The 19,176-nt window shown below is 37.7% G+C and overlaps 1 protein-coding gene across 1 annotated transcript in view; it reads right to left on the reverse strand.

The window, feature by feature from the left end:
- The window catches only part of RANBP3 (RAN binding protein 3), a 34,138-nt gene extending 18,550 nt beyond the window's left edge, over window positions 1-15,588 (reverse strand). The window contains exons 1-3 of the mRNA XM_015809989.1: window positions 15,543-15,588; window positions 11,625-11,680; window positions 473-509 (exon numbers count right to left, since the gene is read on the reverse strand). Coding sequence (XP_015665475.1) covers window positions 473-509; window positions 11,625-11,680; window positions 15,543-15,564 — 115 coding nt within the window. The 5' untranslated portion in view covers window positions 15,565-15,588. The remainder of the gene's footprint in view (window positions 1-472; window positions 510-11,624; window positions 11,681-15,542) is intronic.
- Between the last annotated feature and the right edge of the window lie 3,588 nt (window positions 15,589-19,176).

A 19,176-nucleotide genomic window follows, 5' to 3' on the forward strand; every position in this document is an offset into this window, starting at 1 on the left:
GCCCCTGGCCCGTTTCCTAGGCGACCCTGCCCGAGCAAGAAGCGGCAGAGAATCCAGAGGCTCTCACGCCGGCGCCCTCAAAGCCAAACGTGGGCGTGGCCAGGTTTGGGTGGGGGCGTGGCCAGGTTTGGGTGGGGGCGTGGCCAGGGGAGGGAGGTGAGTTCCACCACCTTTTCTCTGAGAAAAAAAGCCCTGATCAAAACTATCCGTTGTTAAGCTAACCCATGCTAGAAAAATACTGCTGGCCTTTGCTCACAGTTCAGCAGTGCTTTTAACATGTACTCTGCATTAGATTATGGGGTCTGTTTTGACACGGGAGGTCAAAACTCTTAAAACACGGAGACCGGCTATTGGAATCCCTCCGCAAAATAAATGCATTTACAGCCATAAACAGCCAGGCAGGGGAAAATGTATCGACTTGTAATCAGGGATTTTTCTGGATTCTTTAGGCAAGTGGAATGAGCTTCCTCACCTTCCCCATCTTCTGGACTTGACTCATCTGCTGATCTCTGCAACAAATACATTTATATTAAAAAAAAAAAATCAGACTATCACAAAATATATCACTATCTGACTTTTTTTTTTAAAGGTATGTTACATCTTAATGTGGTGCATTGCTAAGTAATAAGTCTGTGCCTGCTTCAAAAATAATTCAGAAGAAAGACTTTGGAGGGCAAACATTAAGAACCGCATTATCTTTACCAAGTCAAATTCTTAGAGCAGCTGCAACTTCCCCCTCCAGGTTGTTGGGAAGTTTGAAAAACACCTAAATAGCGATCAGGCGCTAGATTCATGCTTAAGGGGATCTGAAGGCACTTTTTCTGAATAATCTGTGAACTGTACCCAGCCCTAATAAATGTAGATTACATGCAAAATAATCTTTGCTTTCTGTTTAAAGGGTTTATATACAGTGATGGCAAACCTTTTAGAGACCGAGTGCCCAAACTGCAACCCAAAACCCACTTACGCATTGTCGGGTGCTGGGTGGGCGTGGCCCATTGGGTGGGCGTGGCCCATTGGGTGGGTGTGGCTGCGGTGGTAACGGCAGACTGGGTGGGACTAAAAAGTTCAGTCAATCAATTCCAACTTTGCAAGATCTTTTTTTTCACTGCGAGTTGAAATTGCCTGATTGATTGAACCTTTTTTTTTTTTGCACACGGAGGTGGAGACCTAAAGCGAAAAGGTTTCATAAAACCCAGCTGAAGGCCTAAAACTGGGGCGACGGTGCGCGTGCCCACAGAGAGGGCTCTGGGTGCCGCCTCTGGCACCCGTGCCATAGGTTCGCCACCACTGGTTTATAACAATAAATCAAAAATTGGGAGAAAAAAATGGTGTTTGGGCAACACTCTGTTCTTAACTGATGACAGTAAAATGGTAAGGAGAAGTAACCCTAGAGGAAAAGCCAAACAAAGCCAGACCTTTTTGACTATTTGAAAAAAACTAGTTAATCAATTAAAGCTGTATTAATTAACCCAAAAGGTATCTCCAATACCTGAGTAACTGAAACTCTGATTATATTTTAGAAGTTCTTGGACTAGAGACAAATTGTAAATGGTATACATCATCTTAGAGAAGACACGCTCTCTCCTGTGGAAAGAATAGAGTGCTTCTTTTTTTAAATAATAATTTTATTAAAGTTTGCAGTTACAAAAATAAAAGATCTGTACAAACTAAAATAGTAAAAAAGGGTATGAAAGAAGAGGGATAGAAGGTGCAGAAAAGAAAATACAAAGCAAAAAAGAAAAAGGAAAAATAAGTACATAATAAAGAAAAAAAGAAATATATTTAAAAATGTCTTTCCCACTTCCTCACCAGTACAAAATATCATGTTCCTGTATCTCATTTCTCATGCATAAAGAAATTCTTATAATCTCTCATTCACTTAATCAGAAAAAGACTATTAAGAATTACCAGAAAATAGCGCATATATTTTAAATGTAACCAAATAAACCAAGTTTATATTTCTTCCATTTATTTTAACATAACTGTTTATCATTTGCTCCAAAAACACAGCAAAACCCCCTTTTTTCCAAATCTTTAAACCCATGTTGTTTGGTGCTGGTCAATAAAAATCTATTACGGTAAGGGTCACCAGAAATAACAACATCCATATTTTAACCTTGATCGAATAAACCAACTTTATATTCCTTCCTTTTTATTCTGATCTTTAATCCCTTTGAATAATGTCTCAGAACTTGTTTTCTTTTCATTTTCTCTTTGTCTCTTCTCAGAATATATTTTGAAACTTTAACAAGTTCTTTTGTAAATCTAATATAACAAAATTATTCCAGTCATTCTTCTGGTTTGTTATATGTACTGTATATCCCTTTTAATTATTAAGACATCAGCCAATGTCATCTGTATAATCAGTGTGCCATTTTTTCCAAATCATTCTTATAATTTGTCATTTTTAAATCTACATTCAAATCAGCATCAGTTTTGTCCAATAATACCTGTTCTTTTTCTACAGCTTATTTTAAATCCAGTTTATCCAAGACAGCAGACAATTTTAAGATTAAGTTTTGAGTCCGTTGTTCTTAAAAATCCTCTAAATTCTTCTAAAGCATTGTGCTCCATTCTGTAATAGTGAGTCAAATTTAGGTGTTCTTCTCTAATTAAGAACATAAGAAGATTATGCCTGGTGTCTGCAGTTTTTATAAGCATATGTGTCAAAAGGTAATTTACATTTTTACATAGTGCATACAAATGCTGCTGCAGGTTTCATCTTTTAAATGTTATATTTCTCTTGTGAGAGAACAAAGTCTCTTTTACTTTAAACATATTATTGCAAAACATTTCTGCATCAATGCTTCTATCAAGCAATATGTTTCCTTTCTATCGTGCAGATTTGATCAATTAAATAAAAGAATTTTCATGTGATCAGTTCTTCAAACAAGCTGTTTGTCTATTTTAGAACATGCGAGGAAGAGAAATTATCCCCAATAAAAGGGGCTGAAAATAAACATGAATAAGAGAGTTCACAAACAAAATTCACAGATGAATAGTAGCCAAGAAAAAATGCTCTACAAAATCCATTAAAACACTAAAATGACACATCTCCTAAAAAGTTGTTTTACTTACCTTACATAAAAATAGACATCTACTCAAATTATAAAAATATTAGCATAATGTATATTCTTCCTACATATTCTTGTTAGTGAGGTTTACACGTAACACGAAGTCAAATGTAGGGTTACCATGATGTAAATGTAATTAATGACTTAACATTAAATGCAAATCAGTCTACTACAGTATTTCAACAAACCACTATTACTACTCTAATAAGTTATGTGTGAATCCAATTATTAACTGTTTCCACAAACAACGATAAATTGGAATTGTTACAGACAAAATCTGCAGAATCAGGTACTCTTCCTTCCTTCTATGTAGATTGAGCACTAAACCACAATCCCATTTTCTTTCCGCATTTCCTGTTTTATAAATAATCCTCAATTTACGACCATAACTGAGCCCCAAATTTCTATTGCCCCATTTTACGACCTTTCTTGCCACAGTTGTTAAGTGAATCACTGCAGTTATAAAGTCAGTAACACGATTAAGTGAATCCGACTTCTCCATTGACAATTTGTCAGAAGGTTGCAAAAAGTGATCACATGACCCTAGTTGCCAAGTGTCTGAATTTTGATCATGTGATCCTGGGGATGCGGCAACGGTCAAGTGTGGAAAAATGGTAATGTCACTTTTTTTCAGTGTTGTTGTGAGTTTGAGTGATCACTATATGGACTGCTGTAAATCCCAGACTACCTGTATTTCTATGTGCAGTCCGAGAACTGTGGTTGAAAGTAAACTCCAGCTTTTTAAAAGCCAATTAACTATATGCTACATTTGAATTTGACTTCATTAGCGAATAATAAAAAAACATGTTGTAGCTTACACTTAATCACAAATCCCATTTTCCTTCTCGCAGTTGCACGGAAAAAGAAAGAGAAGGGGCAGCATGTTCTGGCACTACATTTTACTTGAGGTTATTTGTGTACATAACGCTAAACTATGGATTAGCCTTGTACACAAAATTCTTCATTGAATGTTATATACAGAAAAGTCTAATTCAAATTTGTTTGAAATAATTAAGCCACCAGCACAGATGCACAAGAAATATGTTCGTGTTCACAGCAGAGAAGAGGATGAGACAGCAATTTGGCGGCCTTTCCTCACATCAGTTCTGCCGAATCAAAATGGGGAATCATCAGGACACATACACACAAACTTCTGGGCCAAAAGAAGCCTCTATTAACAGAATTTGGAAAGAACCAGCTTGATTTCTAGTGTCAACAGCACCTCCTGCCTGTGGTGAGAATTTATTCCCTTGAGACAATCAGGCATGGAAGACATGCCCCCACCTCGAGTACTGGGACCAGTTTCGAGCAAACATTTTAGGAAGAGTAACCATTTCAGAAAATTAAGATTACCAAAGGATTAGAAACCGTCCTATGAAGACAGAGTGAAGGAACTGACAAAGGTTTTTCTTCTCAAGAAAAGATTGAAGGGGCTATGAACATACTTTTTAGATCAGGGGTCCCCAACCCCCAGTCTTTGGACCGGTACTGGTCCATGACCTGATAGGAATCGGGCCGTGCAAGCGACAGGCGAGCAAGCAAAGCTTTATCTGCGCATGCGCAGGATGTAGGTTGCGCGCAAAACCATCCCCCCTCCAATCCATGGAAAAATTGTCTTCCGTGAAACTGGTCCCTGGTGCCAGTTAAGGTTGGGGACCACTGCTTTAGATATCTCAAAAGATGACCAAGATAATGTGAATTGCTCAAAATCTATCTGCCATCCCTCCAAAGTGTAGGATATGGACCAATAATTTCAAGTGCTAGGAAAATAAATTCCATGATTGGCTTCCCTTCACTGGCTCCATTCAAGCAGAAGAGGCCAGAGGGTCTTCTTGTCTGGGATGTTTTGACTCATTGAACTGAGAAGGGGGTTGCACTAAATGGCCCTTCCAATTCTATGACTCTATAGCAGAAAAAAGTGGTCTTTTCTACTTCTAGGTCGGGGTAGGCAACCTTGGCTCTTTTATGACTCGTGGACTTCAACTCCCAGAATTCCTGAGTCCACGAGTCATAAAAGAGCCAAGGTTGCCTACCCCTGTTCTAGGCCTTACATGATGCGCAATCAGCACAGACTGGCAGCACAGCAGCTGGACTACATAATATTTCCGAATACAGTATAGTATTATTCCAGGCAAGAAAACCGCCCCTGCCTATCCTCTCTCTCTCCCTTGAATCATAAGTGAGCCAACAAATGCACCATATACTACTTTTTGCACTTCTAATCCCAGTATAGGCCTTTGAAGAGGATGACTGATGCTCCCCCTCCTTTTTATTTCCATCCGAGTTTATTTTCTTTGTCATATTCTTTTATCTTTGCTGTTTATGTGTGCCTGTGTGTCTTTATTGTTCTTTGTTTTTAAATATTTTAACGGTTGTTAAGTTGCCCAGAGTCATAGTGAGTCAGGCGGCATATAAAACTGATTTATTACTACTATTACTATTTTAAACAAAACACAACCACATATCTGGCTCTCAAAGCCTCCCCCCCTCCACATTTTATTTCTATGTCCGCTTTTTCATACAACTGATTGGTTTTCATCTCCTCCAAACTCATGATTCCTCATGAAGCTTCCAGGCATAATTCTTCTTAACTCACAGCGTGCCCAATCATTGCAACCTCTACGCACAGTGCAAAGACCCATTTAGTAACATCCAGGTTTTTTTTTTATTATTATTAGGGACAGTATGTGATAAATTTTGGAAACCAGCAACAAATTAAAATAAAATGAATAAGAACATAATCTCTAATACACTGGGGATGGTCTACCTCCCCACCACAGTTTTAGTAGCAGCTGCCCTGAAACTTTAGTGAGAGAGGAAGAGACTGAGTCAGTTTGAAATCTGATGCTGATATAATCCAATATATGTGAAGTGCTATACAGTACAGATTCTCCATAGAAGTTCCATAGCGTCACATTTTAGCATCATATGCGTTGTATGGTGAATGAATACCCCATGTATCCCACTTTTGGACCCTTGAAATATAAACCTTCTACAAAGCCAGCTTTTGTCCATGCAGATTCATCCACCCATATCTCCACGGCTTCCTTCTTATTATATAAAGGTTCAAATTCAATTTTTCACATTTTAGCATTAACATCATATGCGTTGTATGGTGAATGAATACCCCATGTATCCCACTTTTGGACCCTTGAAATATAAACCTTCTACAAAGGCAGCTTTTGTCCATGCAGATTCATCTACCCATATCTCCAAGGCTTCCTTCTTATTATATAAAGGTTCAAATTCAATTTTTCCTCAAAGTCTAAAATAATGTAAATCAAACCCCTATTTATTCATATATCACATCCTCAGCCCCCCCCCCCCCGTCGCACACAGAAAGAGATGAAGCCTTGGGTGAAGCCAAAGAGAATGAGAGAAAGCTGCAGCTTTTACTTATAAAGCTCAAAGCTTCTTTCCAAAGGAGCACACTGGATGACACACTTTCGGTTCTCTCTGCCCCCTCCCATGCACTGACGGAGTTTTTTTTTGCTTGCTCAAAGGCTCTTCTTTTTCCTGCTTTGATTAGAGCACAATACTTTTAATAAAGAAATATAGTGCACAGTTACTCAAATGTCAGTCCCACCGCGTTCAGCAAGACTTACTTCCAGAAAAGTGTGTTTGGGATAATTAAAAAGTCAGGAAAAAGAAGAGTTCAAACTGGATTATCTGCCTTCATGTACACATTTGGGTGAATATTAGAGGAACAAGAAATGACATTGCTACAGGCATACGCTACAGGCCTGTAGTGTGAGATGCTCATCATATGCCCTTTTCTAATCATTATATGCCGCTTCATCAGAAGAGTAACTACTAAGGGACTTTAAAAGCTCTCCATAAAAGGCTCACCTGTTCCATTTTTGAAGATGGAGGCCAATTTCTCTTCCTTTCTACTGCTGCCTCCTGTTATTTCCTATGGGCTAAGAAATTCAGAAACTATCTTTTGTAAAATATTCCCTGGATAAAGACCGTAGCTCAGTAAATACTGCATACATGCAAAAGATCACAGGCTCAATCTCTGGACGTCTCTAAGTAGGATTGGGAAAATCTCTCCAAAAACCTGAGGTACTACTGCCAATCACTGCATAGACAATACTGAACTAAATAGGCTACTTGGCTTGCACACCCTCTTTGTCTAAAAGAAGATCTGTTGTGTCAGCTATAAAGAAAATACTTCCCATTATTTTAGAAAGAGGAAATCAAGCAGGTGGGAAGCAATTACAAGTGCAAGCCTCACAGCTGACAAGTTAAACTATAGGCATTTTAGAGAGGAGGAAAGGAACACTAAACAAGGAAAAAAACAACAGAGTTTCACCAGAAGTCCTTGGTAGGTTCTGACTTACCCTGCCAATACAGGAAGCAGCTCGGATACAAGCAACTGAGGGGGCAGGAGCCTCAAGGTTGCACCCCTTGTTGATTTGGGGTGACCCATAGCCCGGTGAGGAGATTCTGCTTCTCCCTGAGGGTCCTCGCCTGAATCCGACAGCCCTTTTTGCTCTGCAAGGGACTGGGAGCAAAGAAGAACAACAGCCCTTCAGTGCCAGGCAGCAAAAGGACAGAGGGGGATCCACTAAGGGCTTTTCTTCCTAGACTGGGTCAGTAACGATTCTGTCACTATCATAAACGGATGGGTGTTGAGATTCAAGTACATATACCCCAATGGCAAGCAGCCTCTGTGCAATCCTTTCACCTCTTTTACCCCCATAAATCTCTGGCTTTATATGAAGCAACACTGGTAACATTTGTCAGATTTTAAGAAGACTCCCTGTTATTCACTCACAGACGAACAAGCTCCACAGGCTCCAGCCAGATTGGCAATGACTTCCAGATGTCACCAGCTAGGTTCCTTGACACTCTCCTACAAAACTGCCTGATTTCCTGGAGATGGATCTACCAAGTTCTCAAGGTCCCTCAAAACAGGGACCAGGTTTTTCAAAAATGAAAACTAGTGCCTAATCAAATAAATGACCAAAGATGAAGTCAAGTCATGTCACTTTGAAAGATGGTGATAATTCCTACACAGAGAAGGAAGGGAGGGAGGGAGGGAGGGAGGAAGGAAGGAAGGAAAAGACATTTCCAAACTATGGATGGTGAATACTAGGTTAATTCTGCTACTTTTTCCTCAGTTCTCACATATATCAACTAAAAGAACCTTGAAACTAAATTCACACAATTTACCAGCCCACTCAAAGCATACCTACGCTGAGTTATATTACAATGTACCAATCTTTAGGCAAAAGTCAAAGCAACATCCCATCAAACATATCTGGAAAACAGACAGCAGCTCAAGAGATATAATAATGGAATAAGGAATGACAAAGCAATACAAAGATATCTGCAAATTATTTTTATTTGATTTCCTCTATTTTCTAATCCAGCCTGGGCAAAATGATGGACGGAGTACTAAACAAAGTAAACATGAAAAAGAACAGACTATATTACACTTTTCTGTACTTCTATATTTTGTGTAATTGAAGAACTAACCAGCAGAAAAACTTCTGTAGGAGGAGAGACACTGCATGCAACCTTCTCAATGTTGACCCCATACATATAATTATTAACCCAACCGGATTCTATATGCCCCAAATTACAAGAAATCAGCAGTGCACTGTTTGACAAAATACAGAAAAGGGATTCCTTTATTTTGACAAGTAGGCTGCGTTATATCACCTTCCAAAACATCAAGATAAAGAGAAATTTCTGATTTCTCTCAGGGCTAATACAGGCAATCATTTTTTTCTTCTTCTACTAAAATGGGACTTCATTTCATTTCCCAAAGAGAAGCAGTATCAGAGAAAGTTTTGCACAACAGTTCAATGAATGCCTGTTCAATATGCTAAAAGTACTTGAAGTTACTTAAATCTATGAAATGTTTAGATTCCAAAACTGAAGTGTTGAACTGTCTTTAGCTATGCTTAGAAATGAAGCTATGCTCATTACTGCATAAACTTACAGATAAGCCCATTTGCAGATAAGCCAACCCTCACATTCTTAACAAAATATCATGAAAAATGTGCCACCTGCAGATAGGTCAACCCTTGACATTTTTGTACATTTTTTCCAATATATTCTAAAGGACTTTGTATCAATAAATGTTGTTTTCCAGAACAGATTCTGTTTTAAATTGGCTTATCTGAGGCGGGTGTGTTTTTCATAGCATTTTGGTTAAAAATTTGAGAGTTGGCTTATCCATGGGTATATATGGGTACTTTTAAAAACTATTACCATATATACACATAGATAAGCCCACCTAAGGATAAGCCAAACCCAATTTGGGGGGTATATTTTGTAATCTAAAATTATTGGTTTATCCACGAGTATATATGGTACACAGGGAACTAATTGCTACAAAGTCTAGAAAATGAACGAAGATGACAAATATAGCTCCTCATTGCACAGGTGAAGAAGTAAAATCTTCCCTTTAGGTATACACCATTGCTCTTATTAGAGCAGCCAGCAATCTCACAGAAACAGCTTGAGGAAAAAACAAAAGGATATTAGAATTAACATAAGACCAACACAAAAAGCCATATAATGCTAAATCCAGACATCATATTTTCCTGAGCCTGTCAACTGTAATGTTCCTATCAATAGGGTGATAATGCAAAAACATAAGAGCCTATAAAATATTAGAATCACCACCTAATTAAAAACATTCATTGGTCACATGAGTAACTTTATAACTTGATTTAATAGTCAAATTCAATCGGCATAAAAGTAAGTATTTCTGAAATAAGACGCATGCTTATTTCCTGTTAGGTTAGGTACCAACTCAGAAGAGCCGTAGTGGCAGTGTTTAGACTGCAGTATTCCAGGCTAATTCTGCCCACAGCCTGGAGTTCAATCCCGATGGGCTTGAGGTTGCCTCAGTCTTCCATCCTTCCGAGATCAGTAAAATGAGAATACAGATTGTTGGAGGCGATATGCTGACTTTGTCAGCTGTTCAGAGAGTGCTATAAAGCACTATGGAGCAGTATATAAGTCTAAGTGCTACTACTAAGTGCTAAGAGGCTTTCCTTCTTCCTTAAGAAGGAAGAATGCAATTTCACTCAATGCAATAATTTAAGAGATTTTTTTTAATGAAGTGATGCATTTGACGTCTTTGAAACTATGCATAAGAACATTTAAAGTAAACGTTGGAAATGTGGAAAGTAGAATAGTATCTATGTGGTGGGCTTGTGAATTGGCCAAAAGTTTTGGTTGTTGAACCACAGGATATTGATGAAAATAAAAGAAATCCCTTTTCAGATGAAGTCAGAACTTATTAGGGTTTATGGAAGAAGGAACTAACTAAAAAGCATGATGTCTTATTGTTGTATGTGATCACTGGGACAAGATTAATATACACAGAGAAAAGGAAAAATAAAGAAACTTCAATTGTTAAAGACTGGATATTTAAATGCAAATCCAATCTTGGTGGATATGACAAAACTGACCTGTCTAATTAGAGAGAAATCTATAGAGGCTTTAAGGATGGAGCTGGTTTATGGATTATATTATAAAAGTAGAGAAAAATAGGTTGATGGTAAAGGGTTTCATAGATTAAATGAGAGATAATGGACATTTTAAATAGTGATTATAATGGTATAAATAAATAAGAAATAGTTAATGAATCTCTAAGGAAAGTGAAGAGCTGAAATGGACATATTTAGTTTTGTATTTGTAGGTTTATGTTTCTAGATGTTTAAGTATTGTGCTTGTTAATGTTTACTTTATGTTTAGAATTTTAATCATTTATATAAGAAAAATTCCTTTGATAAGACTGATTATCAACTGAATATTTCTGAAAGGCAAAAAATGTAAGACATATAACTTGAAAATATGCCTCACAATTGTTGACTACTCTTTTAGATGATAGATTGTGGCATCTTCAGAACAAGCAGCAAAAGATTTTTCTTCAAAATCTCTGAGAATTATTATTGGGACAGTGTAGAATCTACTCTGCATAAAACTGCCAAATTAAAGAGAAGAGAGTTTCTTATAGGATTTTTTTTTAAAGAAATCAAATAATCTGATTTAATTGGCAAAAGCAGCTGAGGCAAACCACCCTTATTCAAGTACATTTATTAATAGGGATATAAATGTCTCATATCTCTCTATCGTCTGTGTTTTTTAACCAGGAGATTTCTCATGGATTCTTCTGTCAGCCATGCACCCAATTTCCCTTCTAATGCTCATATATGGGATGCTGGGGTTAGAGAAACCATATCCGGACTGCAAAAATATGAGCAGCAAAGAGTTTTTAAAATCCATTTGCTGCTGTCTAGTGGTAGTCTGCTTTATCCAGATCAGACATGATAACCCTAGATGTTGTGTAAGTTCAGGCACTGCATAAGACGCCTAAGCATATACATATTTTGGAACATGACCCGGTTTTCTCAGTAATACAAAAGAAAATCCTCAGTAGATCAATCAACACCATGTTATTCCCATTAGGAACAGCACTTGAAAAACCTTCTTGGTTTTATTCCATTTAAGCCTGAAAAAAAAAATCACCACTCTCTTGTCTCAACCTCTAAGCAAAAATATTTCATTAGCCTTCCTTACCTTCTGTGCTTTATCTTTCTGAAATACAAAGACGGGAGGTGCAATGGCTGGCTTTTCTGTGAAGAGATAAATAAAAGAGATTTTATATCGCCTAATATTGAGACATATCACATGCAGTTCTCACTCTAACAAGTGAATGCTGCTTAGTCAACCACCATCTTTCCCACCACTATTCAGGTGTGGATGAAAAATACTCTTAAAGACAGGTCAGCTGATAAGGAAGATGCTCATCTCATTGTTACCAAACTCTCTTAGTTTCCTTAGATATATCAGTAATGGCAATAAAGAATGCCTTAAAATCTTTTCAACCAATACATTTTCTTAAGTGAACTACGCAATGTAAAGCAACTGCCCTCCTATATTCACATGTATCCTGCCTAATTTCTTTAATTTTATATATTTTACTTCTTAAGGATTTGGCCTTGAAAAATATCTTAGGAATAGTTGGAACAAGTAAACAAAGTATTTATTCTTCTTTTTCATTCTAAAGGCTTTGAAGCTGAGTGATTTCAGGATTTTAAAATGTCTAATGCTTTGGGTAGATGGAAAACATCCAAAATGTGACCACTGTGTTATAAATAAGGCTAGTATCCAATGCACTTGTTTTATTGAGTCACAAATGTTTGAAGGGCCTCAAAATTATAGTCTATTGTACCCCCAGACTCTTTTAGCAGTATTACAGAATACAAGAGCAATCAAAGCTGTTATGAATCTAATGAAATAAATAAGTTTCTCCAGAAGTACCAAATATTTCAGAAGGGACAATAACTTATAAGCCCAATTAATAACGGCTCTAAAAAGAGACAAGGTAAATTCATGGAAGAGTAAACTTATTCATGGCAGTTATAATAAAGTACAGTTGTTTATGAAACAACGACATTTAGAGGCACTCTACCTCTGAATATCAATTACTTGGGAGCAACTATTTTCTTGCTTTACTAGTGGGTTTTGCAGAGGCATCAGATTAACTGTTATGTGAAACAGATGTGGGACTGATATGGCAGACCTTTCCTTGTGTTCTAATAAGCACAATATTCTATGACAAGTAAATGCAAATAATAATGAAAGACTTGGACAAACTAACAGATTTATCAATGCTATGACAGCCAATTACAGAACCTCCAATTTCAGATGTAACCTACCTTTAAATATTAAAGGCTGAAATCAGAGGAAAGTGATTGTTTCCTAAATGTAATTTGACACTCACTGATAGTCTTTGTATTGTATTTTATATTGTATTTTATATTTTGATAAACTAATAAAAATGATAAAAAAAACCTGAAGGAACTAAGATGCTATGCTAGACAAACTTCTAGGATTGATCTGATAGAACTCATTTCTCTGATTCCTTGAAGCACATTTTATTATACTTAGAAGTTTATACCACTAATTTGTCAGATAAGGTTTGATTATTCAAGATTATACAATACAGATAGTCCTTGACTTACAATCATTCAACGACCATTCAAAGTTACAGCAGCACTGAAAAAAGTGGCGTATGCCAGGTTTCACACGACTGTCACAGCATCCCCAAAGTCATGTGATCAAAATTTGAGTGTTTTTTTTAATGAAAGTTTTGGGCACATATTTATGATAGTTCCATTGTTCCAGGGTGATGTGATCCCCATTTGTAACCTTCCCAGCCAGCTTCCAACAAGCAAAGTCAATGGGGGAAGCCAGATTCACTTAACAACATGATTCACTTAACAACTGCAGTGATTTGTTTAACACTATGGCAAAAATGTCCTAAAATGAGGCACAACTCACTTAACTGTTTTGCCTAGCAACAGAAATTTTGGGCTCAATTCTGGTTGTAAGCTGAGGATTACCTGAATTATATAGATATGGCATCCACTGGTGGGTAAAAGGCAGTGGTGGGATTCAAATATGTGAACAACTGGTTCTCTGTGTGGATGCTACTTCCGGAAGTCCATTTTGGGCCTGGGCAACAAAAAATTAGCTACTGGCTCTGCCGAAGTGGTGCGAACTGGCTGAATCCCACATAGGGAAAAGCAGCTAATTATATAAATTGCTGCTTTTGAATGTGCTGCACGGTTTAATAAAAAATAAATAAAATGTGATATTATCAGCACCTACAGATTCTTTAATTTAGATCTGGAACACGATCTTCCTGATTGGGCTATTTCTGTTTTCTCTACCATTATGGCACTTCTATTTTATTACTACTTTACACAGCCTTAGCCATTCTAACCTATTACTTCATCTAGGAGTTCATGAGAATGGCTGCCTCCATCATAAATTCTTTCTGATTCTGATTGGTCTAGGTCTATATCTATCTCCTTGTCCAAGATGCAAAATAATAAGCAATTTGCATAAATTCCAAGGCATTCTTCTACATGTTTCATGATAAGCTGTAGTGATAGGCATTTACTCCTACACATCTCAGACAGTTATCTTTGAGCTTGTCCTAGAAATTAGTGGAGAAAGATAGAACTAGTGGTAGCCTGGAAACAACCGTTCACTCACATGAGATGTGAGGAGAAAAGTGTATTCCATATAAATTTTGAGGCTCTCTCATTGTAATAATGACTTTATAGATTTTAGGGAATATATTCCATTTTTATCACAGGCTGTTCTGCTGTTCTATATTTATAAAGATGCACTCATATTTTATTATTCAGATTGTCTAAGATATGCTAAACAATAAAAAAGAGCAGACAGAAAAACAGTTACGTTTGGTACTGAAGCAAGATCAGTTGAGATGCTTCATTATGCTACTTTTTAAAACATACATATATCTTCATTGGATTAAAAAAAAACAATTTTTAAATGTCATATACCACCTGGGCATGTTTATTATAACAAGCATAATGGAAATACTGCAGATTTCCACATACACATATACATTTGTGACACTATTTTCTTCTCTTTTTGCTGCCCAAGTATCAATACAAATGCAGGGCTAGTTAATCCTTGGATATCTTTATAATTCACTAATTCCCGTTGATTTTCAGACGTAGCTACTATGGGCAAATTACTGCACATAAGGGGCTATTTTACCTCAGCTAAGCACTCAATGAATGAAGTGCTTTTACCATTGTTCATTTCTAGCAGTCAGTAATGTTTCCTACCAATCTATCCATATACATCCAGATAAATTACCATATTCAAACTATTAGAAGTAGCCTAAAAATTCAGCTCTGGCAATAACAGAGTTGACAGGGAAAGTCAGAATTAAGTCCCCTCTCAATAGGTCCTTCTCAACGACACACTCTGGTCCTTCAGCCCTTAGTGATGGATTGCCTGAAATCTCCTTGGTTGATATGACTTCTGTAGATTCTCACATCTGACGTTTCTTAGAGAAACTTAAGACATATCAATATCAAGTAAGCAGAGTGGACAGAACTGGGAAACTTTACAAGCTGCCTGTTCAACCCAAGTTCGGAAGCAATTCTTTCACATAAACACGATAGATTAGTTAATTCTGCCAGGCAGATGCACTCCCTTCTACCATGTCTCCATGCACATTCAAAACAATGTTTATGTCAATAATATAAAGAAAGGAGGAAAAGCCAAGCAGAGTTGAACTCTGGGTGATGCGAATCTCCCCATTCTTAGCACAGCACTCTACAAATGCTCAGAGGCACTTTTGCCCTAGGGAAAGAGCATGAAGGATGGAGAGAGGAGCAGCTCGAGACTGCACTTTTGAGAAAGCCCTCTGCCTATGCTCAGAGACATCCTCATCTTCGCCACCTAGGGGACCGGGAGGCCGCTCCCTTTGTCCGGCCTGGCCGTAGCCCGCACGCCAGTTCTGGTGAACTGGGCAGTCACCAGACGGCCACTGAAGATATGGGATGCACCCGGCCAAAAGCATCTCGTTTCCTCTCACTCAACTTAAGCCGCTTCTTTTCCATTACTGTTACCACCGCAATCCCCCACCCGGTCCTGGCCACCTACCTTCGTTGGCCAGGTCCGCCATTTTACTTCCTTAATCACTCCCACAATACACTGCGCCAGCGACGGGCAAAGCCGCTCTGCCCGGTCTATGCGCGCTCGCGTAGGAGCAACTGGGTACGCCAAAAGGCATGCGCAAAACGAGGAGCCAGGAGACCGCTTGTAAAAAAAACAAAAAGGGAGTAGGATAAAAAGGAGGAGGAGCCACAATAAGACCCGTTGCGCATGTGCGTCTACTAAACGTTAAAATCTTATTCAAAAGGCTCCACCCACGGACGGTCTGCGGGCTCAGCAGAGGACTTTTTTACAGGGACGTAGTCGGGCGAAGGACGAGAGATAGCGGGGCGGTTCATACCCAGGTACGCATGCGCACTGCTTGCTTCCACCCCAGGAACAGTAGCCCATAAAACTCGAACACCCGGTGGGAAGAGGCGGGCGCATGCGTATGGGAGAACGTTCCGTCACAGAAGAGGCCGCGCCAATGGGCAAAAGGCGGCAACTGTTGTATCGCTCTTTATTTTAAATACAGCACATGGTCAGGTCATGCCATGCCATGCCATGCCAACTGCTGCATAGTTAATAATCTTAGCGAATTGTTTAATTCGCTATTAATGATATACATCTATATTACTATGCTATTTTATTTATATATGCAGATATAATTATATCTACAAAATATATACATATTTATTAATATGTCTATGATAATTTATAATATATTTTATTATGATGATATTAATTGAGCAAAGGAATCGTAGCATATGTTTTCATTAACAATATTTTATCCCTGGTGTAACAAATTTTAATAATATAATTATATTAGGCTAAATAATAATCCACCCTCAAGGAAAAAAATAAAGGGAAGCATATGTTAAAATATATACCTTATATAAATAGTACAATTAAGCAGTTGACAGCAACAATTAAATATGAGCTAATGTAAGATATATTTTTGCTTCTGTCTTTAGTATGCTCACGTGATAATGGAAATATTTATTGAAGTGACAAATATCAGAACAACATAATGGATACTATCATTTTCATTCTAGCAACCACTTATTTATTAATTTATTATATTTTTCTCATTTTCAATTCAGGAACTCAAAGTGACCTGTTTATACATTACTTTCTTCTATTTTTTCCCCACAACTGCAACTTGTGAAGTTTAGTCAAGAGAGGAATTGGTCTTAGGTTACTCAGTGAGTTCCCATATCTGAAACTGGATTGGGTTTTTCCTTTTCCAATCCAATACCTTAATCGCTGTAGCACACTATAATATTTTTATTATTTAAGTTTTAATTTTTATGCTTTCATTATTCTGTAATGTACTCACATGCAGCACGAGAGAGAGAAAATAATAGAGAGGACATCAATATCTGTTCAATTAATTTCTGCCTTGCCTCTCTGTCAGAGAATGACAATCCTACACAAGAATGAAACAGATGGCATTTTGTTCTGGGCCTTATAATCTCAAAATCATTACTAAAATTCACTGTTGTTGTGACCATAATGTCAAAACTGAAAACAAGACAGCAGTTTACTTTGAGAAAGGATTTTTCATAGATCTGTATTCAAAGTATTAAGACATGATGACATTCAGTGAGAATTCACTAGGAACATAGGAAGACACTATTATCCAGTTACCTCCTGTCAAACTGATAGCAGCCTTCCAAAGCTGCAGACAGATTTTTGCTATCTGTAGGAGTGGACAGACTGCAAAAAGCAGCCTACTCACTGTGTCCCAGAATATCCACGTTATCCTCCTCTCCTTCAACATAACCCTACTTATCCTGCTCCTGGCTATCTGAGCTGGGGCATCTGCCCACATGTGCTCCCTCTATGATGGCAATGATGACCTTTGCCTTCACAAAGGAATGGAGTCATGAAGGAAGGGGAGGTGGGATTGATGACATCATGCCTTCTTCTGGGTCAGTGCACCCTTTCACAGCCTTGGTGTTTTAACAAAGCATAGAGAATCTTGTCTTCTCTCTTCTTCCCAAAGGACACAAGATATGAAGGAACCTTATCACATCAGCCTAGTCAGTTTGTTCTCATCACAATGAGCTAAAGCAGGCTTCTCAAACTGGGGGTTTCCACATGTGACCTTCCAAAATGCCATGTCAGTTTGTTTTCTGTATGTTCTGAATTACAGGTCCAATAGATCTGGTGGGAACCTGGCCTAAAATAGAGTAATCTATGTACAATAATGTTTTTTTATACAATAACGTTTCTCTGTTGACTGTGCTGGCACTAGTTCTGTATTACCTATATCCCTGACATGCATCAACTATATAATGGGTTATGTTTGTCATTTTTGTATTTTGTTAGCTGTATTATATAAGCTGACTAGAGTTACAGGTAGTCCTCAACTTACAACCATTAATTTAGTGACCCTTCAAAGTTACAACGGCACTGAAAAAGTGACTTATGATCATTTTTCACACTTAATGACCATTGCAGCATTCCCATGATCACATGATCAAAATTTGGGCCTTGACAACAGATATGCATTTATGATGGTTGCAGTATCCTGGAGTCATGTAATCTCCTTTTGCAACGTTCTGACCAGCAAAATAATGGGGAAGCCAGATTCACTTAGCAATCATGTTACTAATTTTAACAACTGCAGTGATTCACTTAATAACTATGGCAAGAAAGGTTGTAAAATGGGGGCAAAGCTCACTTAACTGTCTCACTTAGCAACAAAAATTTTGGCCTCCGTTGTTGTTGTAAGTTGAGAACTACCTGTTTTGTTGAAGAATTTAATAACTTGCTTGGTGTAGTGGATAAAGGTGCTTGACTTGAAGCTTGGAGGCTAGGAGTTCTAGTTCTCCCTTGGGCATGGAAGCTGCTTTGGGTCACTTTGGGCTATTTTTTCTCTTTGACTAGCAAGTTGAAAAAAGTCTTATCAGCCTGCAGTGTACAAACATAGTAGATTACCTTCCGTAACCTTCAACGAAGAAGGCTTTATTCCGCAATGGATTGATTCAGGCTAATAATAATATATAATTGTAAAACAACCATATATTTGTTCTGATTTTTTGGAAAAGACCTATAATGCTGGACGATACTCTGCTTTCTCATATTATTTATATAATACATTTTTTTGGAGTAACCCATTTATGTTCGCCATGACTTTGGTTATAGGTTGCAGCAAATGTAATAAAAAAAAATAATTGGGCTGAGGTGGGAAAGAAAGATATGACTCCAGATCAGACCTCTGTAGGAGGGATAATATATTAATATATTATTTTATACATGCATTTATGAAATGAAATGTTTGAGGAAAGCTGCTGGAGTGACCAGAAGAGATAAAATCAGAAATGAGATCATAAGAGAAAGACCTGGCATAGAACCTATCTTAAATTACATACAAAAACGGCAAATAAAATGGTGCTCACCTGGAAAGGCTGTCATGAAATTCCATACTATTCAAGGCATATCAAAGAACAAAAGGCAGAAAATGGAGAGACAACATCAAAGACAAGCTACAACAAAATCAATTAGCAATGGTTGGGACCGCCAGAAGAACAAGAACCAGAGTTTGTCTCTCCTTAAACACCCAAAGAGGAAGAAGAAGGAGGAGGAGGAGGACAAGATCTACTAAAGCGTCCACGAAAGAGACTTAAAACAAGAT

This window comes from Protobothrops mucrosquamatus, unplaced genomic scaffold (genome assembly GCF_001527695.2).
Source record: "Protobothrops mucrosquamatus isolate PMUCROS unplaced genomic scaffold, P.Mucros_1.0 scaffold6, whole genome shotgun sequence".
NCBI classification, from domain to species: domain Eukaryota; kingdom Metazoa; phylum Chordata; class Lepidosauria; order Squamata; family Viperidae; genus Protobothrops; species Protobothrops mucrosquamatus.